The 26198-nt window shown below is 42.8% G+C and overlaps 1 protein-coding gene across 1 annotated transcript in view; it reads right to left on the bottom strand.

The window, feature by feature from the left end:
• Positions 1 to 283: 283 nt before the first annotated feature.
• The window catches only part of Bmper (BMP binding endothelial regulator), a 245062-nt gene continuing 219147 nt past the window's right edge, over positions 284 to 26198 (bottom strand). Inside the window, exons 14-15 of the mRNA XM_032909288.1 lie at positions 10243 to 10373; positions 284 to 1666 (exon numbers count right to left, since the gene is read on the bottom strand). Of these exons, the coding sequence (XP_032765179.1) occupies positions 1485 to 1666; positions 10243 to 10373 (313 nt within the window). The 3' untranslated portion in view covers positions 284 to 1484. The remainder of the gene's footprint in view (positions 1667 to 10242; positions 10374 to 26198) is intronic.

The raw sequence follows: 26198 nt of genomic DNA, 5'->3' as shown, positions 1-26198 counted from the left end.
CACATTATCTTTGTACAGATCCAAACACAAAAGTATTCCAGGAAGAAAAAAAAATCCAAATTAGCACTTTAGGTGTCAAGAGTGCACGTAACGCCATCACATAAGCCTTTCATAAGCAACGGTAGTGTTCTAATATATATTTTAATACTTTCTATTGTCTGCTCAAAATATGTTTTATTTTAAAAGAAAAGGAATGTAAAGCATCTAAGTGATACCTAAATAAAATTATTATAACTTAGTTAATACAGCTAATTCATAAAAATACGATACAAGACACCAGGAATTAAAAACCGTGTTTGCTTAAATCTTAAGCCCTTTATTTACTACAATGCAGAACATTTTACTTTTCAATTTCAGTGAGTTGTGGGTGGGGCTTTCTGTTTTCGCTTTTTGACTTTTTTTTTTTTAATGTATCCAACAGAATACAAGAACCAATAACTGTTAGTAACATCAGTGAATTAGAACAAGTACAAAAACAAATCTCGTTTGGAATAAGGCTAAAACAACTGGTCAGCAGACCCTTCTCTCTTGCCCAATACCCACAACATGTGAATACCCACCAAACAACACCAGACAGGAAAGATACAGAATTGCCGAAGGCTTTCATTTTATACATCATGAGATAGTGACAAAACAGAGATGGCCCCTAGCCACTCAATGGATTTGCCAATCCTAAATTGCTCCGAGATTCTTTACATGTTGTGCAACGTTTCCTCCAAATAGATTTTCGTGTTTAATAAAAATGTCATCCAGACATCCTTTGACTTCAGTGGATGACGTACAAATGGTCATATCCATCGCACACACAAATAATGAGGAGACTCAGGAGATATGTGAAAATGAAAAGAAATAATTTGGCAGTATGCTAGGGAAAAATACACATTCCTTGGCAACTATCCAGTTTTGGAAGCCATATCCAGCTCTGACCCAGGGAAGTCTGATGGACTCCCCTCGGTTTGCACTAACTAGGGCCCATCCCCAATCCCATGCCATCTTTTTCTGGCATACATTCCAGTCTTTGGAAATATGAAATACCCCTAGATAAAGTACCCTCCTCCGAGACAATCTCACTCAAAGGTCCTGACGCAAATCTTAAATTAGTGCAGGCAGGCATGAGGGCTCCTAGGAAATGTCCCCAGAATGACACATGAATGCACTTGTTAAAGGTACCCGATGATGAGTCTACATGCCGTCTCATTAAATTAAAAGCACCTGTGTATTCATACAATGCATCCAATGGCTTACACATTAGGATTCTAGAAATAATACATGTCTTATAGCAAAAAATATACATATAATAATCCACCTATAGTTTATATAAATGATGAAATGTTTTGAATATATCTATATATCTATATATATGTACACGTATATACTCTGTGTATTTGCAGAATCAGGCACACAAATACTACAGTCCTTCATTGGCTCTTCCGTGTCTGTGTCAAAGACACTGGATTTCAAAGTCTTATGGACTAGAACAAAGGTCATCGCTGAGGACAGAGGACTGGCTTGATGCACCTTCCCTTATGAAGGACCAGATTTGCTGGGCAGTGGCACCCTGCGATGCACGGTTTATTACAGGGGCCGATCTCATTCCAGTTGTCACACGTCTTCACACATCCTGGGCCGCAGGTATCATACACAGCGCCATGCTTGCACTGGGTAGCTAAAAGAGAGGGAACAAAGGAGCTGTGAATAAATGGCCATGGCAGCTCACCTTCTGCGGGAGACAAGTCTTGTGGCTATGCAGAGACTCTGCCTCTGCCTCTGCAGCAAAGTTCAGATTTACATTTTAATGAGGGAGTAAGGAACGGGGGCATTTTGTTTTGAACATCTTGGGAATTAACAAAACCAAAGACCTGTCCCCTGGGCCAATGAACCATAAAACAAGAATAATAGTAATTGAAGCCCTCCATTTCTAGGTAAGGGAGACCATCAATTTGCAAGGCTGTTAGAAAATAGGCAAGGTTGTTTAATTACTTCAAAATACCATCACAATTTAAACATGAATAATCCTTCCTGTTACTTAGTTATTATGAGGAAAAATATCACACACAGCTATTTCAATATTCAAAGCATACAATTACACACACACACACACACACACACACACACACACACACACCCCTGAGAGTATTTGAAATAGGTGGCACATTTTAAATCAAAGTGATTATACATTGAATGATTCAACCCGAGATAAGTTAGAGGAAGAGCAGGAGAGTTCCAGAGGTGGAAGAGTCAGGTGTGTGACCCCCAGAAGGGTGGCTGGCTGGGTCAGAAAGAACTAAAGCAGAGAGGATGACACAGGCAAGTCCTATGGTTTGAGATCTTTGTTGGCTTAGAACTGAAATGATCCCGGTAATATTTTCTGAGATGCTGAAAATGTAGGGATAGCCTCACCAGAGAGCAACAATACCAACATTCTGCAAATTTTGTGAAAACTTGGACTTTTCCAACTCTTGTTAGCTCCATTGACAAAGACAGACATGGGTCATTCTCAGCGGTAGGAAATGGACATGTGTGAGAATCCAGAGCAGAGATTCTCCAGAAACACCAACAACGCCCCAAACTTCATTTGACGTGTTTTTGAACAAAACTAATAACAGTAGAGAGTGCATTTTCCTTGGTTTAGTTTCTGTTTTCATTTGTGTAGTATGAAGATAAACCTTCTAAGGAACTGATTCTGTGACCCTAAGTCTTACAACTGTTTGTTTTTAGTAGACCATACTATGGGTCTTTTGAATAATGCATTTAAAGTTATCGTAAGCACTGCTATCTGTCCATATTTAACTAATAGTGAGCTAATAGGATACATTAAGTACATTCTACGAGGGCTTCCAGAATCCCTGTAGCTCTAGTTAAAACCAAACAAAGAAAGAGGTGGCTGGGCAAGAGTTATCAGCTGTGTCTCATGCATGTTTCCTATTAATCACTGTTTGAAACAGTATGGGAACCTCTCCATCCCTCTCCCTCTCCTTCTTCCTTTTCCCTCTATCTTCCCTCCTCCCCCCTCTTCCCTCAATCCTCTTCCCTCTACCTCTCTTTTCTTCCTCTCCCCTCTCTTCCTTCTCAACTTCACACCCCCTCTAGACCATTAAAGGAAAGCACTGCTTCTTTTTTATGACACTGGATAAAGAGATGAGGACAAGGAATATAGAGACCAGCATTTCTCCTCCTTCAACACTCCTGATTTCTGTACCTGTGACATCTTTTAACCTCTTCACTGAATATTTTAAAAGTCCTCTTCCCAGTGATTAACAGAATACCCTATATTTGTACCTACTGAATAATTTGGGAAAGCCCCTAGCTGAAAGTCAGTCCGACATATGGTCTGCATCAATGCTGTTACCTTTCTCTAAAACAGTAATGGTCACAGCTGGAAATTATTGCAGTGCTGGTGAAGCCAGGGCCATGCTTCAGATCAACTCAATTAGAAAGAATCTCTGAAGATGGTAAGGTGGGACTAGGATGTCAAGCACTTAAAAGAAATACTCCCACTTGCCCCACTAGACTGGTGATTTTAACATGCAGTCAGGATTGAGACTAGACCTGTAAGTGGCTTTCACATCCATGCCCCCCATCACTGCAGAGATGGACAATCATTGATTACTCCCAAAGCAGGTACAAAAGGGAAGGTCCTCTGTGTTCCCATCATGGTCCTCCTCAAACTCCATGGCAACACGTCCTGATCCACGACATGTAGCTACTGTTACCGTCTGGTTTACTTGGGTCAAGGGCCTGAGTTCCCTTTACTTACCTATGGCCTTTCATTCACACGCACAGCCCTGCTGACTGTGATGTCCTGCCTATCCCCTCTGTAACTCTCTGCTATCCTGCTGCTTGCCTATTCCTCTTCTCCCTCTCTGTTAAACAAAGCCATCCCTGATCCCAGTGCTTGCCCTGCTCTGTAATCCACTAACACTGTGAACCCATGTCTGCCCCACTCTGTAATCCACTAACACCATGAACCCATGTCCGCCCCACTCTGTAATCCACTAACACTATAAACCCATGTCTGCCCCGCTCTGTAATCCACTAACACCATGAACCCATGTCCACCCCACTCTGTAATCCACTAATACTGTGAACCCATGTCCATCCTCACCCTCCACTTTATTGAAGCCATTCCTTCCAAACTTTTCAGCCATTACTGCTGACACCCCGAGAGCTTTCATTCACCAAAAAGCCACTCAGTCATTTTGTCTATTTTGCTTATGACATTGCTTATGCCCTCTGGTTCCTGGCTAACCTTTTACAGATGCACTCATCTCATGGGTACCTGTGCTTGATCTTAGCACTAAATATTAAAATTGCCTCCTAGCCTGTTCCCCTGACATTCTCTTGTACCCTCCCTTTTCCTTTCCAGCTCCAATTCCAGTTTTATCCCTGTTTTCTAGTTATAGAGCTGCAAATCTTCTATCAATCTTCTCTAATTCTTTGCCTGATCTAATTTCTTATCTAAATTCAAATGTCACTTCCATCAAATAGTTTCTGAAAACCCCACATGCCATTATTTCCTCTGGATCTCATAGCATTTGGAAGTTATGCTTGCTTATTTGAACAGTCCAATAACAATACAGTGATGGTGTGTGTTTGTGTGTGTGTGTAAGTGTGTGTGTGTGTGTGTCTGTGTGTGTGTGTGAGAGAGAGAGAGAGAGAGAGAGAGAGAGAGAGAGGCAGACAGAGAGAGAAAGAAAAAGAAAGAGAAAATTAGAGAAATAGAAACAGAGAGACAGAGACAGAACATGTGGGTATGAGTGTGTGGGAGTGTATATATCTGTGTGTGTGCAGTTATGTCTTAAGTATGTGAGTGTGAGGCTGAGTGTGTGTGTGTGTGTCTGTGTGTGTGTGTGTGTGAGAGAGAGAGAGAGAGAGAGAGAGAGTTGCTTCAGTATGTGTTTTGTTTTCTTTAAATATGGATTTTGATGGAACTCCTGTCTTTGACAAGAAAATCAAGGACTTTATAGGCTGAGCTATGCTCCCAGCCCTGCAGCTGTGATTTTTAGAGAAACTCACAGGATTCCCTCACAGTTCTTTGAAAATATATCAATTTCTAGTCACATATTTCAAAACTTTCTCCTGAGTTTGCAGCAAAAGCTCTGTAGTTATAGATTTAAAAGTGATTCTAAAAGTCACTTTGAGAAGCTGAGCAGAGGCCTGGGCTCCTGAGGGCAGAGTTCTTACCCCTTTACCTCAGGGACTGAGGACAGGGGACACTCCAGCATGTGCTTATTAAATTATTCATATCTGTTTATTTATCTTTCCTCTAACTTCAGGGGCTTCATTCTACTGGCATCCAACGCTTTCGTCTATGTCCAACGTGAAGTCCCTCTGTTGATTGTCAAGTTCATTTCCACACTCCCATGTCGTGGCTGTCTTTGAGCTTTTGTCCACTCAGTACTTTGTCCCCTTTAGCTCTTGTTGTTACAGGGACATTTCTCAGAAATACTCCGTCTTTCCCGACATCTCTTTTCCTTATAGATATGACCTATCCTGTGTCCTCTGTCCTAAAATCCCAATTCCTTTTTCTAGCCCCACCATCTAGCTTCCATAAAGGACCCCTTATCTTTTCCATGTCACACTCAGACATCTTTTACCATCTAAGAGTAGAAAGTAGGCTGCAAAGCATGAAGAAGTACAAGGATCAAACAAGATCTATGATACAATGTCATCTTAATTTCAATTCAAATTAAATCAGTAAACTTCTATTGAGGAACAGATGTGAGCCAGACATCACATCTGAAATCCAGATACTGGGCTCAGAAGCAGAAAGGAGACACTGACACATACCCAGATCCATAATTTGATGTCAGATGCACAGTTCTAGAGAGTGAAATAGAGTGAAAGAGAAGAGAGAAAAGTCTGACTTGATACTGAACATTGGGTAGAGGTCAAGGGAGACTGAAGAGAAAAAAATCCCTGTGAGGTAAAGTAAGCAGGGGGGCTGGTGACATAGTTCAGTATCCTCTTAGCATGTGCAAGGCCCTGGGTTTGAATACTAGTAGTGCAAATTGTTGTTGTGGTCATCATCATCATCATCATCATCATCATCATCATCATCATCATCATCAGTGGAAACTTGTAAGACCAAAAAATCATTAGAAAGAGCTTCCCTGGTAGAAGGATCCATTACTCAGAGTTTAGTGTGGACCCGACCAGGTAACACAGGTATGATCCTTGAACCAGTGTTCATGGGATAAGGGATGACCCTCGCCTTGGAGTTTCAGGAGGGAGAACGATGACAGAGAAAGCTCGGACAGCTCTTAAGCTGAAGAAGGAAGCTATGAGATTGATCTTCGTTTCAGCCCAACGTGTCGATGATCATAGAAAGCAAGTACCAACTGGATCCCTTGTTTGCCCTCTGTGAATCTATTTGCTTTTTAAACTCATAAAGGAAAAATGTAATTTTTAACCACACATATGATTTGCTTTGCTTGCATGCCTTTGACAGATTTCATTTGGTTAAATCCCTTTTCTTTTCAAGATCAGGAAAGCAGCAAGGTTTAGTGTTCATGTAGCCTGCAGGGACATTCATCAGCTACACTGATGCTTAAAGATGTCACTCAAAGGTATACCAATTTCTTCAATAAGCCACTCTCTGTGCCCTCTGGAACTAGGCTGTTTCTAGGCTCCACTCTTTTGCCTGGGTGCTGATTGATGGTCACAATGCCCAATGATACCTCATGAATTCACAGGAAGCATCTAGTCAGCCAAGGGTAAGTCCCAGGTATAGCATCAGGACAGAGTGGATGTAGGAGAGAAACTAGAAACAATCGTGAGACATGGAAGCAAGGAAAAAAAGAAGACAATTGGTCAAGCAACACCCAACATCCACAGCACTGTGGAGGAACGCAGAAGCCAGCACCTCTTCCATGTATTAAATCTGTTGGTGAATGTGCATGACAGCTGCACATAGGGATAGATATTCTGCTAAGGATGGCAATGTAAGACAGGAGAGACAACATCCTAATATTTTTTTTATGGAATCAGATGGTCCTAAGAAACACCGACCAGGAGTCAAGTGACCAAAGTGAATGGAGACCCGCTGTATCCTTCCCTTTCCTCTAGTTTTCTTGCTTCTCTGTGTTCTTACAGTGATACTAATTACCTTAGCTTCTTGCTTTCTAGCTCTCAGACATTATTAGTGAATTTTTTTAACATTCTAAGACTCCATATCTTTATCAACAAAACATGGCCAAGTTCACAAGTACGTTCTCCAACTATAACTCGTGAACTCACAGGAGGCATTTGAGTTCTCAATATCTTTATAAATAAGACATGGTGGAGTTCATAGTGTGACCATCTAGGTTTTCATGGGCATAAGATACAATAAAATACATCCTAAAAAGCTAGTACACTCCTCAGCAAAGGGAACACTACGAGAAAAATAGCAGACTCTAAAAATGGTGGTTGCTAAGCACACAAAGTGTCACTGTAGTTATTAGCATTATTAATTTTATATTTAGTAATTCTCAGACTTGATTTGAATTGCATTAGGCCCTCTGGGCACACAGGTATTGGTGTGTCAACAGCAGTGATGGTGCTAAAATCCAGGAGAACCTTTAAAATGCCCCTTGTGCACTTGGAGTTTCCCACCTCATTTGTTTCTCATTTATTCAACTCCCAAGTTTTTTTTACAGTAGAGACCACTTTTCTGTCTCAGCAGCCTTTAGTACTACCACGACTCAAAGTCAAGTAAATTGTACTTTACAGTCTCCATTACCCTAGACGAATCTGAATAAAGCTATATGAGACATGCACCAAACTCTGGAAGTTTATTTTTCAACGTGCCAACTGACAATCTGTGGAAGTCTTGTGTGTGTGTGTATGTGTGTGTGTGTGTGTGTGTGTGTGTGTGTGTGTGCGCGCGCGTGCGTGTGCACATGTGCTAATTTTGAAAGGTAAATGGAACCTTTCCAGTGATAAACCAGCCCGCCTTAGTCTTAGACTTCAAAGCTAAGTAAAAACAAACTAGTTTCATTCCTGTTTATGATTAAATCAGAAATAAAGGGCAACCATGTCTTTATTTCGAAAGGTTGATATGAGCATATTGCTATGACCACCTTGCCACCATGTCTTCGCTTCAGGAGGCTTTTATAATTAACTTGTTATGTTTATGTTCTGATTCTATAACCCTGCCTATTTGCCTTCCAAATCCCCAATTTGAAAACCCTGTACTCCTGAACTATTAAAAACCTTTATCTTCTCCATATCCAATTCTGATCTCTTAAACCCCGCCTTTAGGGAGAGACACCCCATGTACACAAGTTCTTTTAAAAAGCTTGTTTTAATTAGTCGTTTGTTTTAATTAATTTGGACATGATTTGGGTGGCCTTTTTCCTTGAATCTATAGAATTAATATTGGGAGTATGTTCCTTTTCTATTACTAAAGGGACTCGGTCCCTGAAGTGAATAAGTCAACATAAAAAGTGAAGTCCTCAAATGCATCATGTGTACTGAAATGATGCTCACTACAGCCCTGGGCCAAGAGGAGAGGTTTCTTATATCGTGCCTCTACTAGGATCAGAACCAAAGCCCCACGCTAACTAATATATGGGACAGAATCTGTCTGAGCCTCTAATACGGCAGAATGGATGTGTGCCTGTCTCCATCTATTTCATTCATTTTTCCAGAAGATTTAAGGGAAGAAGAACTCAAAGCGAGGGAGCTAAGATTAATGACGGCAAGGAAGAGCCAATCCTAAACAAGCATCACTCTCTCATAGTCGACCTCGCTTGGAGCTGTAGGTCAGAGCTCAGCCACTTGCATCATTTCTCATCAGCCTCGGCTAAGGGTGGCATAAAGTGCCTTCTCATTTATGGTCTGAGCTAAGGCTGTTAGGATGATCTTGCCAGTTACAGAAATCCAAGGCTTGTTACTTCCTGGCAAATCTGGCCCTTTATACTAAAATGTTTGCCAGCATTTGAGCTTAGATGATATAGATTCTGTTTGCTACCTTCAACTCTAAGCAGCTCTGTCACTGACGAAGCCTCTACAAGTTGGTCGCTCTTCAAGATGCACACAACACACTATTCACAGCCTGGTCTGGTGAAATTCCATAACATTCCCTTAACTTCCTGGTGGATATCACCATTATCTTAATCCAAGACACCATCAGTTTTAAACTATGACTCCATCCATGGTCCTTTCTCAACCACCTGGGATCTACACGGGCACTCTCTCCAATCTAATTCTAGGCACCACACTAGAATAAGTTTTCTTAAGTCCTCGATGGTTTCCACTTTTCTTAAAACAAAAGCTAGATTCCTTTCCATGGTCTGAAAAGCTTGTACATTCCAGCTTCCTCTCCACCTAGGCGTATGCTTGCCTTTCCTACGATCATCAGGATCAAGCCAGAAATGATCCCTTTACAGTGTGGGAAATACTGGGGTTTTGCTGCTCTGTGGTTGTTCACCCTGGTTCTTGTGCACAGCCTGTTTCCTTGACTCCCGCCAGTCCTTTAGAGTAACGTTAAAGCACCATCTCTATTAAGAAAATCTATCTCTCTTCACTGTCCAAGTGGCTACCAGCCCTTTTCCATTTGCCTTCTACAACTCTGCACTGTTTGTTCTTTTTCCACACTCAACTATTTTTGAGTGTTGTAAGTCTTTGTTTCTGACTTCTCTCATGACTTCAATGACAAGGAACTCATCGCATATACTACCCACAGCATCTAACACAATGCCCAGTGTAGCCACTTGATAACACATATTTTGGAATGAAGAGGGCCTTCTATTTTACATATATCCAATGAGCTAGTTAATGAGGACAGAGAGCTAATAAGCACTGCTTTAGGACTCTGCCTATCTGGGAGAGAAACATTCTGTTGTTTGTTCGACAACCTATTAGAGCAGATCGTGTTTATCCTGAAGACCTTAGATGACTGCGATGGTCCTGAATCTCTTTTGTTCCACACATGATCCAAGCTAGTTGTGACTGTCCGTGTTCTAAGCACATCCAGCTGTTAGCTTGAAGTTGGGAGGATTTTGCAACAGTGGAAATCCTTAAATTGTTAAAATGTGCATGTCGCAAAGCATTTGTCTTAAGTGCTGTCTACTCTGCCCCATGGGAAGCTGCTGTGTTTTGTCAAGTTGCAAGTCAGTTGAATCACTGATGGGGTTTCCCGTTGGTCAGGGAGGGGCATGGATCATTCACACCAGCACCTGCACAGCTCTCCTCTCCACTGTTACCCTGACCGTGACAATGACCTACTGTTGGATGGACCCTCCAGTGCTTTCTTACCTGCACAGCTCTGCTGAGGTTCCCAGTGCACTTTGATGCCCTCTCTCTGGCAGGCACGGGTGTACGCCAGAAATGACTCACAATAACAGTTTTTATGGACCGGACATTCGCACATGTCTGTTACACAGGACCTATGGGTCACAACAGAGAGAAAAATATTATCTTAGTATATCAACTTATCAAATATTTGGAAAGATATCTGTGAGAAAAGGTTGGGTGGATACCAAAAAATACCTATAAAAATTCTGTAGGCAACTGTGTTTAATGAGTCTAAACACTGCGATATCAGGTTTTCATTCTTTGAGAGGGCTATGCCGAAGAACTGGTTGCCATGTCAAAAATTTTCTAATATTCTCACTGTTCAAAGAAGTAACCATTCCTTGTATTTGTCTGCTAAGGAGTTGGAATGTAGCTGGAGCCACTAAGCAACAGACTGTCTGATTTGACTTAATTTTAACTACCATAGATATAAAAGCCACTGACTGTAAACCACTTACAAGCTCTCGGAGCACAGATATACTGCCATTTGTGACTGTGATGGCCCACAGAATGGCTGGCTCTACTCTAACCCAGCCAAGAACACCAAGTAATTTGATCAAAGCATGGAAGCCCATAGCTTTGGGATGTGCAATTAACATTTATTCTTGCAAGATCTTGCATCCCGGTCTCCTCTTCAGGATGTCAGCTAACACATTCCCAAGAAAGCAAACATTTCAGATCTTTAGTTAGGTTGAGTGGGAAAGAAGAATGAATCAATATCTCCAGCTTAAATTTAAATATGAAAATGAATGACCAAGATATCAATTAAGCTGAAATGTGTTTAAAGGCAAACAATGCCTCGACTAGACGGGCATCCTAATGAACTGAAATCATGATAGAATATTACAGTTTACAAAGTGCTTTGCCAGATGGTCTGTCACAGAATAATAAACAAGGCCCACTAAGCAGAGTTCCTGTGTTTTAAATGAAGGGATCATTTTACTCAAATAAACAAATGTGCCCAAATTCATACTTTTAAGTGGTGAAGGAACAAATCAAAATCGCTTCCTGACTTTGACCCTTCTATACTTACCATATCATGCTGAATTTCTCACCTCTGCAGGCAAATGTACCATTCAACAAATTCTAAGCTGACTTCTATGTAAGAGAACTCCAAGGTTAATAAAATTAAGCTAATCTTACTTTTTTTTCTAGTCTTTGTTCAGCAATTTCCTTCCTTGCTGAACCAATTTCAAGGCTGAATGCATAAAAATAATCAAGATTTTAAGTGGCACATATGATCCTGAAAAGCACTCGGCCCATGGCCATCTAGTGCCCACATACAGATGTCTCTCTTGGTGTGGGACATGTAATCTTCTGGTTAGAGAGAGGTTAGTTAGCCCTAGGTATTAGTCGGTATTCTACCTGGCTCTGAACAAGAGCTAAACAGCAGAGGCTATATTCAGGAACTGATGGTCGTCCAGTATACCTGTGAAATCCAGCTCTCAGACATACGGTCTTGAGAAACAGGGAGTAACAGACAAGGAGAACCAGGGCAGAGACAAAAAGAACCTTTTGCATTTTACTGATGACTGTTGCCTTAGACTCAAATGCCAAGACCGAGAAGCTGATCTCTCTCCTTTCTGTAGTGGTCAAAGATGCATTTCTTTATACTTTGATCCACCTCCATTGAAGAAATCCTGTGAAATTATATTCAGCAAATGTATCCAGTCCCTGAACACACAGTGATGTCTTTGTCCTAGATGTTGCCTCTGGATTTCCAAGGCAAAGCCAGATTAATCTTGTTCTGAAAGCAGCCACTCCATGTTGCCTATGCATCCTCATCAACCCCATCTCCTCTCATGTTTCAGTTTTCATTACATAAACCTCACGTGTATCTATCGTCATCATGCTGACTCCACAGACAGCGTTGTTCGCCGTACCAGGCTATATCTTTATTGTCGTTCCTACTTTGCCCCTCCAGTAGGTTTTTGCCTCCCCTCTTTGTGGTCTCTGAAGACATCTTTCCCCTGTATGCACAGCTTTCATTGGCCTGGTACAGGTAGGATGACAACTAATGGACCTGGTCAATGATGAAGATATATGGCAAAGGGATGGTATAAATAAGTAATTTCATTTTTCAACTGAACAATTTTACACCTAAAAGAGTAGTAATCTGTGTGAATTGAGTATCCAGACAGAAGGATTTTTCAGAACAATAAAGTCTTAGAAAAGAGACAATGCATAGAACACATGAAACTCAAGAAGGATGACCAAAATGCAGATGCTTCCTCCTTCTTTAAAAGGGGAACAAGAATACCCTTGGCAGGAATAGGGTGGCAAAGTTTAGAACAGAGGCAGAAGGAACATCCATTCAGAGCCTGCCCCACATGTGGCCCATACATATACAGCCACCAAACAAGATAAGATGGATGAAGCAAAGAAGTGCAGGCTGACAGGAACCGGATGTAGATCTCTCCTGAGAGACACAGCCCGAATACAGCAAATACATAGGTGAATGCCAGCAGCAAACCACTGAACTGAGAATGGGACCCACGTTGAAGGAATCAGAGAAAGGACTGAAAGAGCTTGAAGGGGCTCGAGACCCCATATGAACAACAATGCCAACCAACCAGAGCTTCCAGGGACTAAGCCACTACCCAAAGACTATACATGGACTGACCCTGGGCTCTGACCTCATAGGTAGCAATGAATATTCTAGTAAGAGCACCAGTGGAAGGGGAAGCCCTTGGTCCTGCTAAGACTGAACCCCCAGTGAATGTGATGTTGTGGGGAGGGCGGTAATGGGGGGATGGTGGGGAGGGGAACACCCGTATAGAAGGTGAAAACAGAAAAAAAAAAAAAAAGAAAAGAGACAATAACCTTCACGGCCCACAATAAGGATCCATTTAGACAACCTTGGTGACTGTCCAATAAATACTCTAGAGCCATTACACTGATGTTTTGGAAACATTAACATATCAAGCAGTATTAAATTTGGCATTGTATAAACATAGAAACACAATAAAACAAAACAGATATGCTCAAATATTCATGATGGCCATCTTGGGGTGGTGAGAGAGTAGAGCCCCCATTATTTTTTAACTCTCTAAATACATCTTATGACTAAAACATTAAATATCAAAAGAAGCATGGAATATATTAGTATTTAAGTCATAACTTAGAAACCTGGGTTGTAAGATGAAGTGACACAATCAGGGAAGTTCACAGAATTCGCCTCAGTTTTAAAATAATTCTGCTAAAATATTTCCCGGTCCTTGTGGGACCTGCTGATACAAACTCTGATCCTATCCACTTTGTGCTATCCTCACGCTGCCCTCCTGAGCTTGTGAACTTGACATCCAGACAGATGGAACGGATACCAGAATAATTGTACATACTTTTGCTGGATGCAAAGGAATTTATCACGAGCAAACTAAGAGCATCTTGAAATGTGCTACAAACCGACTTCAGGAGGAGGAATGGGCGGTTATTCAACTGTTCCATTCGTGTTTATCACACCTAATAATTCAGTGTGAGGGAAATGTAGTTTATGACATGTGGCATTGGACTGACATGCATTTCTGGGAGATTACTGTCCTTCCTTTAATTGATATGCATCACTATTGTATTATATAAAATAATCTAAATATAGGTTATAACTTAAGTAGCAAGACTTTGATGACTTTTACTGTTGCTGAAATTTATGCCCTTTATATTTCTGCTTTTACAACATTCCCATGTAATGATTATGTTCTAATAAATAAAGAGTTTGTCAGGAGATTCAGCTGTCATTGTGCCAACGGGGAAACATAGCTTCTACACTGAGCTTGGCCAGAAAGGCGCTGAGGGTGGAACTACCTGCCTACTCCTTGGGTTTTCTCTGTAAAGCACGTTTTAACAACAATGGGGGCATAGAGAAGGACACAGAGGGGGGAAAGATGCCAAAGCTATTAGAAAAAGAGAAAATAAATTCGTGTAGAACTTCTAAATTCTTAGAGGGGGATTCAAGATCTCTTGCTGGCTTCTCTCCCAGAGGAAACAGACTGAAAAATAAATGCTCTGTCTGTCACTAAACAAGTTGGTGGAGAAGAAACTGGCCAACAATCAGGCATCCTCAGAAGGCCCCTGGCCCTTGGTGTGACAAGACAAGGTCCTGGAAGGTCACTGCCCAAAGATTGAAAGCACTCCAGACCAGAATCCCAGATGCTGTTCCTGGAATGAGGAAGCCCCCAGTGCCAGTTGGATTCCTCAGTCCTGAATGAGGAGAAGCCTCCCTGATGAAGTATCACCCATAGACCCCTGGGAAATCCAGTACCTAAGTGACCTTAAATTTGTTCAAATGAGCAGATGAATAAAGGTTTCTATCTGTTCGTCCTTCACTAACAGCCATGCCTTGCTCTCTGCCTCTTTTGTTCAAAGACATTTTGTATACCTATCTGTTTCTAGCCTCCTGTAATGCAGATGAAAACGATTTCCTTCTCTGAGCCCAAGGCAGGGCTCAAAAACAAAAACAAAAATAAAACAAACAAACAAACATAAACTGGATCAGTGGACTCCTCTCCACTTTCAGAACTTCCAGATTTCCATGATGACCAGCTCTTCTTAAAGGAGATGCCAGGAACTGATTACAATCTAACCAAAGCCACTTTCTTCAATTTTTGCTAAATGGGTACCACTTTATTGGGTTTTTTGAGATAGGGTTTCACTGTGTAGCTCTGGCTGTCCTGGAACTCACTCTGTAGACCAGGCTGGTCTTGAACTCATAGAGTTCCACCTGCCTCTGCTTCTTAAGTGCTGGGATTAAAGGTGTGTGTCATTACACCCAGCTAAAATGGGTACTTATTTAATAGTCTGGCTACAAAAAAAAAAAAAAAAATCAAGCGATGACAGACACTACTGCAAAAAGCAGGCATGTTTTCATGATAAAAAAGTCACACCCATCACAATCTCAGTAGTAGTTGCTGAAGTTTTGAGAACTTGTGTTCCTAATTCATGTCTTGTTTTATCGGTTCTCCAGTACACCTGTTCATTTTCAAAAGACCCTTCAGCAGTCCAACTGCATGTATTATAGTCTTTGATTGTTCTCCAAGGCCTGCAAATGAACAAGAGTGGAGAGTGGAGACCCTGAACAATTTTAGACAAAAGTAATCAGACTAAGTTGATGTCCAACTCCTAAATGATTCTGAGCTCCAATTCTTGGTGGGGGGGTGCTAGATACTGAGTTTTATATTAGCAGGATTCAAAGCCATTAGAGCTGGGCCCTTCTTCATAGCTAACAACTTGAAAAATCAAAGACCGCAAGCATAAGACTTGGAGTACTGGTCAAAATAATGGGATCTGAGTCATATATCTGACCCAGAAGTTTGCAAATAGATAACCATTTAAATGTTACAAGATTATCTAGGTGATGGCCTTCTTATAAGGAATAAAAACTCCTCTGTAAGTATTGATTCAAGTGGGTCTGTCAATCAGCTTCACAAGAAAACCCCTCAGAAAGGTTATCTGTTTCAATCTGGATCACTGTGATGGTCCTTTGGACATTGTCTACCCTCACCCCTTGAGAGTGCTCCTCTTTACTCTGCCTCTTTACTCAGCAATGAACTGTGTTCTACACTAATATATACATAGATGCACATTTACATATATATATATATATATATGACATAAGTAAAAATAACAAAAGAATTGGACCTCAAGCATTCTCTTTGTGATGTACTTTTCATCCATTTACCTCTCTCTTTTCTAGTGTATATGAAAGTGGCTTTCTCATTCATCCACCTGGCTCCTGGTAAGTTCCTGCAGGCTTTGTGTGTGTGTGTGTGTGTGTGTGTGTGTCTTTCACACAGCCAATCAGTAGCAAAATGTCAAAGGGGGCACCAAGAGTGACAGCATATTGGCGTGGGCCATCTCCGTACACTCCCGTGTGTGTGTGTGTGTGTGTGCGCGCGCGCGCGCACGCATGTGTGTGTGTGAGAGAGAGGAGAGAGACAGAGAGAGAGACACACACACACACACACAGAGAGAGAGAGAGAGAGAGAGAGAGAGAGAGAGAGAGAGAGAGAGAGAGAGAGAGAGAGAGAGAGAGAGGTGGTAGTTTGATGGCTCCTTGTAAACATGTGAATTTCCTCTTATAGTAGTCAGTGCATTATCAACAGCAAGGTGAATACCTGTGGTCAGATCAATTCATCCCCGTTTCTTAGCAGGGAAGCCAAGAAAATCACTACTCCCTCCAGCCATGCTCTAAAGTAGCAACCACAGCCCATAAGTGGCTGTCTGAATAGACTAAGTAAATCATAGCGAAATAAAGTTGTGTCCATTTATATACTCTCACTAGACACACTTGGCTGGTGACAACTACATTGGACAAATCAGAAGCTTTCCTAAACATAGAAAGTTCTCTTGGGTGGCACTGGCTAATGGAAGTCAGCTCCATGAGAACATGAAGTCACCTTTGCATCCACAGAGGGATCCCTAGTGGTAGTCAGATTATGATCAAGGGATCAAGGTTACTCCTGCCTTCTGACTGGTACATCCAGAAAAAAAAAAAAAAAAAAAAAAAGGCAGAGCAGAAGCAGAAGGAACACAAGTTCAAGACCAGCCTGGGTTATATAATGTGATCATCACTTAAAAACAACAAAAAGGAAAGTTCACATTTCTTGGCATTTGATCAAAATCCCTAGAAATCCCTAGACTTTCTTCCCATCTTGCTAGTCTTGCTCTAAATGCGCTTTATTTTGTGTGCTTGTTTATGGTGTCTGTCCTTCCAAGTTCAGTTCAAATTCCTCACACGTTCTCCTTGACTAGCCCAGGAAAGGATAGCCACACCCTTCTGAGCCCTGCAGTCATGGCACCTGCAGTTTTTGAACTTTCATAAATCCTTTCTCTTTTGGGGATGAGGAATGTATACAGTTCTTTTACATCCAGAACAGTGTTACACTTTTGGGAAGTATGCAGAAAAGCATAAATCACAGAAGAAGGAAGCATGATCACCTTGCACAATTCAGGGTTGAGCACCTGCCTCACAGACATACAGAGGGGGTAGGGCTCAGAGGGTTGGGCATTTACCTCACAGGCCATGGCTACACAAGCGGGGGAAGGAGAGGGGAGCTCGCAGTGTTGAACATTCACCTCACAGGCCATGGCTCAGAGTTGAGCATTTGCCTCACAGGCGATGGCTAACACGTGGTAGGAGGGAGGGCTCACAGAATTGAGCATTTACCTCACATGCCTCACAGGCCAGGACAGTGGGGGAGGACTCACAGAGTTGAGCATTTGTCCTATAGGCCATGCCTATACCCAGTGGCAGGGGGCTTACAGGGTTGAGCCCGTGCCTTGTAGTTCTTGGCTACACAAGACCCAAAGATAAGCTGCTTCTGTAGAAATTCTTTCTGTTCGTTTTCATTTGGAACTTCTTATACTCCTGTCCTATCTCCTAGCTGATTTTTTTCCCTTAATTTAATGATTGTGGGAAAATAAAACTTGATGAGATAATACTGATTTAATAAGATATTTTCAGAAAAACACATATTCATTATGGTAAGAATAACATAACATATAGCTTTTGTGTTATTAAAGATCTTCCACTGGTGCTAAAATAAACATGGCTGTGCTTCCTAGCAACGGGCAAGGCCAAGTGGACCTCCTGCTGCTTTCTCTGGCTCTAAGGGCTATTTGTGGTGAACAGAGGTGAGGGTTTCTGCTCCCAGACAAAGTGCTGAAAGGGCAGAAGGATTAACCTTTGGGATCTCTACTCTGTTTCCAGGAGATCAAGCCATCAGAGACAGCAGCCAAACATGGAGGAGCACTTGCCCCTCTGCTACCAGAGAGGAACTTTGCCTGGACCGTATCTCTCAACCTGTAGGTCAATTTTTCTGAGACTAAGGACTAATGAGGCAGAATTTAGCAGCAGCAAAACAACTAGAAAACAGCATTGTGGCCATGGCTGGTCTTGTTATTTGTGTCTGTTCTTAGAAGCTGGTGAAACTGTCTTAAGCTGGTTGATGTTTGGGAACCGCAGAGAAGAGTTCAAAGAGAAGTGGATGGGAGGCAGCCCTGGTCAAGCGGGTCAGCTACCAGGAGACTATAAAATGATTCACCTACATTTTAACCCTTGAAATTCCTCCCTCGTCATTGAACATGACTTTCCAAGAAGCATCTAGGCTTAGTGACAATGATGATATAATCTATCAGTATCACATAATGCATTTTAAAAAAATCTTATCCAGTTAGTAGCTGTCCACATTCTCCTCAAAGCTACATGGATATTTAAGCACACTTGGGCTTATCCATCCACTGAACAAGAGGGAAATAGCACCGTAATATGTAAAGAGGCTACCGGATCCAATGACATGGACAGAGCTGTGAGTTGCTTTATCGGGTTAATGAAAGGACAGAAAAGCTTGCAGAACCAAAGCAGGAAGAAATCTCTATTTGTCTTTCTAGATCCTTCTTGGGCCAGCTACTGTTTGGCACCACTATGGCATTTGTCCACTGTGACACAAATACTGGCCAGCATATTATGACTGCCAGGGTTGGCAGGACAGCGCTCCAAGTCTGAGCTGCTCTGTAGTGTATGAACAGAGCTATAGAGTACAAAGGATGGGAGTCTAGCTGGCTTTTCTTGTTACAGATAAAAAACAGATCTGGGGCCCAGCCTCACCCCTTCCCTTCTCCACTGTACCCTAGGTTAGACCTTTGGCTAACTCCTAAGTGAAAAGAGAGAGCTCATGATGCCTGTGCTTATTGAAGGCAGACAGCAAGGCACATAGACTGAAACAGACAGACTTCACCAAAAAAGAGAGAGAGAGAGGGAGAGAGAGAGAGAGAGAGAGAGAGGAGATTAGAGACTAAACATAAAACTCTAAATTAAATAGTCAGTTATGGCAGAAAGCTGGGCCATTGAGAAGCTGTAGACAAATTCCATGGGGTGTGGCATGGGCAGCCAGAAGGCCTTCCTGTTGCAAGATGCCTGAGCATCTGTGGAACTAGCTTGGTTACAGAACAAGGGCGGGGCAACTCCAGGAAAGGGAGGGGCTGTGGGGTGGGGTTTCCAGATCTTCACACCCTGGATTGGACAATAACATGGTCAATTTCTCAACGTACACAGATGCGCATAAACAAAGGAGTCTCACTGAACAACCGTGTGGTCTAGAGGGACAGCCTGGCTGTGACATTTCTTTATTCTAGGATCCAGTCCTCCTCTAGAGATCAGATCTGCCTCCTGGAATGGCACAGAATGAACCCCTGTGTGCCAGGCTGCAATGACCCTTCCATTGCTTCCAAGGAAACAAGTTTATGAGGTTATCTTCCTGCCCTCAGAGGCCTTCCTTCCCTGAAACCTGCCCTATTCCTGCTTTTAGAACAGTAGCAGCTAAGTTAACAAAAGCCCTACCAAACCATCTCGATAGCGAGTTATTTACAGCGAATGCCTGCTGTAATTGCCAGACTCTTTTACACGTTAGACTAGGCTGCTCACAGGGAACTTTAAAAAAAGGAAAACTACTTAGGACTACAGATACTGGGAAATCCTGGTCTACTTTCAGGTTTGTGATACAAGGTCTCACTGTGTAGCCCACGTTGCTACAGAGCTCTCAATCCTCTGCCTCTGTCTGTTGTATGCCGGGAATACAGAGCGTGCACTACTGCACTTCACACAAATTGATTTTTGAATCATTATAACATTGCCTGAGAGATAAATGGCTTTGCCTGAATAGCAGAAGTTAGTAAAGCATGAGAAACCCAGCACTGGCCGTCATGCCCTGGTCTGCTTTGGAAGCTGATACTTTTGTGGACTCACATAGGCCTCTATGACTACAGAGACTTCTTTTAAAGGTGACACGGCTTACTGTTGCTTTAACTTTTATAATGAATCAGTGCGATCATATGAAATAGTGGGCTTCTTTATTAAACTTTCATACATGTATGTCTTTGCACTTTGCTCATGTGCATGTGCTTACACAGCCATTAGCTGGCCTCATTCTTCATCCCCATTCTGTACATGGAACACGGGGTGTCTGTTTCCCCTCCCGTTACCTTTTCGTGTCCCCTCTTCCCTGTGGATAGCTTCCTTGCCCTATATAGTGCCTTCTATTTTTAGCCAAGGATATGAATTTAAAAAAAAAGTCCTACATGTGTCTGTCCATCAGAGTTGTGATTTTTAACAACCATCATGCTTATTCTAGAACCCAAAAGGTGCCCCTTCCTCATAAGGTCACATATCAGACTCATGTCCTATCAAGACACTGGTCCCTGAAGTTAAGGCTGGCACATTTAATTTTTATCCCACTCTTAGGCTATGATGTCAAAGATGCCCTGACTAGAGACTATAATCCAACATTATTGAGACAAGGAGTGCTTGAAATTTCAGATTTTTTTCAGTTAATTCTGAAGTGTGTGTGTGTGTGTGTGTGTGTGTGTGTGTGTGTGTGTGTGTGTGTGTGTGTGTGTAAATAATAAGGCATTATTTATTTCTGGACACCAAAGCCAATCTAAAACCCAAATTAATTCCACTTTACATAGACCTTGTGTACACAGCTACAGTTACGCCCCCCTTAATGCTCTTGTGGTTACATTGAAACCCATCGCACGCAGCGAGGTGCAGAATTTGTGCAACATTCCTTTGGAGGCATCACATCGGCGCTCAGAAGGTTCAGAGTTGGAGGCATGCTCACCCTGTAAAAACTGTCATGTAGTTAGGCATAAGTCATTAGCTTATGGCAAACGGTTGCTACAGGTGGGAGCCTCATCTTCTTGAAGGGTGTAGCCGCTGGGGACTAGTTGGAAGGGATAAAGGGTTCAGGAAGAAAGGAAGAGATTACCAGCAGGTAAAGGGGTTTGGATGTAATTAGAATGTTTGGCAACTGCCAAACAAGTATTTTAAAAGAAAGAAATACATCTTGGAAAGTGATCTGTCCTTACTCAACTATGAAGTATGGCTGTGCCAGGAAGAAGCTGACAGTGACTGTAGGCATTTGCTGTGCGGTCTCTCCCCCAGAGTTAACGCACCATATCTCTTTGAGCTGCTCTTGGCAGGGCCTGGCATAGCTTGCTAAAGGAGGGTCTCGCTCATCAGCCAGGGACAGGAAAACCTGGTCACTACCCCCCTCTAGTGGTCACAAGTTAAGCATGCCTGGTAGCAGTAAATTTTTATTCCAACATTTGCTTCTAAATCAGAAGTCTCACTTTCTTGGAGGGTATATGATAAAGGACCACATAAAAATGGCTGTCTGGCAGAAAAATCAATCACTTTTCTCTTACATTCATGTTCAATCCATCACTGTCATGCTCACCGTAGAACAACTGTAGGACCAGTCAACGAAAGCCCTGTAATCTAAGGGTCTGCCCTTGGAGCCTGCCAAGAAACCTGGGAGCTTGGAATCTCAGAGTCTCACTCCTCCAGAGGACAGAGTTAGTGCTGTACGAGTGGGAGACGCTTAGACTCTATCATTTAAGCAAATTTCGTTTTGCCAAGGCATTGAGCTTTATGTATTTTGGCTTGACAACCAAACAACAAAAAAATCCTTAACTCCAACCTGCCTAGCCCGAGAGAAACATCCTCCATCATAGAAGGAAGGAAAGCCAGAATGAGTGGGCACACTACTCCCATGTGCTTAGCACAACACTCTGGCCACTATATGGGAAGCTTTCTCTACCTAGGTCTCAGCTCTGCCCTCTAGTGTAGTTCAGTTCTGGCCCTGTCTATTAAGGTGGCTATCACGATGTATCCAGATGGACAGCCAAAGAGAAGTGATCCACAGCCCCAAATGTGTGTGGGGATAGGTGGGTAGGAGCAGCCCTGCCCAGCAGGACCACCTTCCAGGGAGGGCTGCACAGCTTTCCTGCTCTCCCACTGGCCCACCTTCTCATACCCAGCAGTCTAGAAGCACTCACGTCCTGAACTGCTTGAGATTTTACAGAGACTTCATTTTATTGGTGCAAATCGTTGCATTCTTGCTATAGATACTCAACTCATAGTCTCATCTCCCCAGAGATTTTTCTGACACAGCAGGGAAAGAGAAAGAGTTCTGGGTTCAAAATGTAAGGGAATACTTGCTCTTAGACTCCAGAAGGTGCTAGGCAAGTGTTTGAGAACAAGTGCCTTCTTGTTCTAGGGGTTGAGGAGAGACCAGCAGCTCCTGTAGTTCTTCCTATAGCTCTTGGAAGAGCAGCACATGTGGACACAAGTTTCTAAGTTGTATGTATGTGTATTCGTGGGAATAGAAGTGGAGTAACATAACGTGAATCTAGAAAAGGGACCATGAGAAAGGGATAAGAGGCTTGGGTGAGATAATGATATATCACGTGATATGAACGTGGAAAGGAAATCCTGAAGATGGAGGGATACAGGCAGGGAGATGGGGGAGGGGGCAGGATCGACCAATGCAAGTATATATGAAGATTCCATAAGGAGGGGCTCAGTCAGTAAAGGTTTTGCCTTACAAACACAGGGGCCTGAGTTCATCCCCCAGAACTCACATAAGACTATCAGCATGGCAGAGAGCTCTTATAATCTCAGTGCTGGAGAAGCAGGAGGATCCCTGGGGCTTGCTTGCTGGCCAGTTAGTCTAAATTAATTAGTGGGCTCCATGCCAACGACAGGTGGCTGACATTCCTGAAAATGGAAAGTAAAGTTGTTCTCTGTTAACACCACCAAAGAGGAGAAAAAGGAATAGAACAAACCAAACCAAACCAATCCAAACCGAAGCAAACAAACACAAGTCCCAAATTGTGTATCTCATATACTCAGTGAGCACAATCAAATTCTCAAGGTGCCAAAACCTTAAATAAAACTAAAACCTTCTCACCTCTACCACAGTCGTGGCTCAAATATTAAAAGATAGATTTATAACCAAATATAAATGTACACCTGGTACATAAGCAAGCACCTGCACATGCATGAACAGGCACACACACTCACATGTGCACATACACATGTGCACATAAAATTTTAATGTCATAGGAAAACATGTTATTTTATATGTTGATGAAACATAGATAAATAAATATTAAAAACGAAGATGCTTCCTTTGTGAGAAGTGGGGTAAAAGACACACTGGTTTCTCTCTGTTCTTTTTTTTTTTCCATACAACTAAATGTGGGTCTGCAATTGTTTCAAATAAAACAGGAGAAGAAGAAAGGAAACTGGAATGGGGCACAAAGAAGCAAAGAGAAGATAAATAAATGTCTTGTTTAATGTGACATAATTAGAAGCACAATCTGTTACCACAATAAAGAAGAAAGTAAAGACATTTATGTGCCTGATGCTTGACCAACTCCATTTCTGGGTCTGCACTTAGCATAACACGGAGTTCAGTAAGTTTTGCTGATGAGGCTGTAGGTCAGGATGGTGACCACCTTTGGAGTAAAGGAATAGACAGATATGGGTGGAGAGAGAGAGAGAGAGAGAGAGAGAGAGAGAGAGAGAGAGAGAGAGACATGGGTGGAGAGAGAGAGAGAGAGAGAATATAGACCAACTTACCCAGTTGTGTGCTCTTGGGCACAATATCTTCCCTCTCATGAAATCACTTACTTTGAGTCGCATAGACAAGTATATAACAAGATATATTGTCTATGCTGCTAATTTCTAATGAAAAGAGAAAAAAAGAGCTATAGCTGTTGCTAGAGAGGTGTAGACGAGGGACAAGGCAAGGCAGACACCACTTGCCATTACCCCTGCTTGAGTCAAGGGCAGGCAAGATGGGGCACGGTGCTGTCTTTTTCATGGTTCCAGGGTGCTGTTCCTCTGCCCCGCTCTCAGGGGCTTCATGAGTTTGGCCTCTCGTATCACAGCACAACTCTCACCATTCTGGCAACAGTGTGGGTGTGCCCAAGGGCTCCGGGAGTGAGGGAGAGGAAAGGGACAGAAGGCATGCAGTATCCCTGGCCACACCCCAGCCACACGCAGTAGCCGCCACCCACCTCTGCTTCAAAGGGCTGGTCCTCCCATAGGCCTTTCTCACATTAAGCAGTGGCTGTCTGCCAAGCCCCACAACCCACAGAGGCACAAATCCTCCACCATGTGCCTTAATAATAGGGCGGCGGCAGCAGTGGCGGCGGTTCCCAGAGGATGTGGTGCTGGGATGAGCTTTTTCAGATGCTGGGAGCCTTTCATCAAGACTTCTGTGTCTTTTGGCTCCAAAATAAACCAGTATTCACATCCATTCACTGCACAAGGAAAGGCCTTTCACACCATGCGCTTTGGACAGCCATGGATGCTCCACGATAGTCAGTCGGCTGGACCCAAAGGGAACTGCTCATCCCAGAACCTATCCCCACCCAACCCACAGTGCTGAAGCAGCCATTTTCAACTCAAAGTAAAGGAATTCATCCACTAGAGGTTCCAACGGCAAATTAGACATTATAACCCACTAGCCTCAGGGCCAGCCTCTTAGATAGGACCCAAAAGGTAGAAAGAAAAACCCGCTTCCAGAAGCAGCTAGGAGAGGCCTGAAAGTCCTCAACTCTTGTCCAAAACCATATTGCTGTTGTCCACATCCCTAATAAGTGGCAAAATTTGTATTCAAAGCCTGCTCCAGCACTCCATCCTCTGTGTTCTATAGCCCATCCTATTCCTAGATTATTCTTCTGCTGCCTCTGGTTAAAACCTGTTGCCTCTTCAACAGCAGCCCAATAGATTTCCCAGAGAAGGCTTCTGGAATACCCTTGCCATATGAGATGACCCCAAGACTTCCTCCTGCAACTGTGTCCTCATGTGATTGGTTCCACTTGAGCTCCAGGTCAGACAAGCCTTGTCCACCAATTCCCCCACTCTGTGCAGTCCCTAGCCCTGAGTACATACTCACAACCTGTTCCCTGAATGCATCATTCACACCCACTCTTAATAAGTGGTGAAGTCGGGATTGAGGAGAAGTGCAGGAAGAGATGTTGGTGATAAATAGGTGAGGAGACTGGGTAGCTGGCTGAGTAGTGGCGGTGGGGACTGAAGAAGAGGGGAAAAGCCCTGAGAGGTGAAATAAAATCACCATTCTACTAGTGGCTAGTGTCAAATCCCAAAGAAGGAAAGAAGAAAGAAAGGAAGAGAGAGAAAAACATAAAAAGTCCTGTGCTGAGAACAGGACCCCTGTTGAACAATCAGAGAAAGAACTGGAAGAGCTTGAAGGAGCTCGAGACCCCATATGTACAGCAATGCCAACCAACCAGAGTTTCCAGGGACTAAGCCTACCCAAAGACTATATTGGACTGACCCTGGACTCTGACCTCATGGGGTTGCAATGAATATCCTAGTAAGAGCACCAGTGGAAGGGGGAAGCCCTGGGTCCTGCTAAGACTGAACCCTAGTGAACTAGACTGTGGGGGGAGAGGGCAGCAATGGGGGGGGTGGGGGAACACCCATAAGGAAGGGGAGGGGGGAGGGGATGTTTGCCGAAACCGGAAAGGGAATAACATTGAAAATGTATATAAAAATACTCAAGTTAATAAAAAAAAAAAAAAAAAAAAAAAGTCCTGTGCAAGGAAGACGAGAATTTGCTTTTTCAGAGGACAATCCACACACACACATCCACACACACACACACACACACACACACACACACACACACACACACACACACACACACACACCCTTCACGCATCCAGCATCCCTCTCCTCCTTAGGAATCAAAGGAAACAAACTAAAATGCATAGCGTGAAGTTTCCCTAACTCATATTGGGAGACAACAACACAACTGTTCTTCTAGTCCTCATTTTTAAGCTCTAACTCTAACTTCTGACAAGCAGAAGATCTAAAATTTAGAGAGGATTTTCCGATGAGATTAGAATTATTCTTCATAGATATTTTCTTCCTTGGTGTCCTTAATACTTCTTCTAAAGAGTGAAGGTCTCAACAGTAATGATCATGGCCACACACTTTTGTTCAGGGTTCTCAGGACCCATCACAGGCTGGATGACACGGTTACAGAATCACAGAGTCTCGTCAGACAGACTCCATGCAGCAGTTCCGCCTCTAACACTCCTGA

The sequence above is a fragment of the Rattus rattus genome, chromosome 8 (assembly GCF_011064425.1).
Source record: "Rattus rattus isolate New Zealand chromosome 8, Rrattus_CSIRO_v1, whole genome shotgun sequence".
Classification (NCBI taxonomy): domain Eukaryota; kingdom Metazoa; phylum Chordata; class Mammalia; order Rodentia; family Muridae; genus Rattus; species Rattus rattus.
The sequence above is the reverse complement of the archived record's forward strand: the minus strand, read 5'-3'. Positions and strand labels throughout refer to the sequence as shown.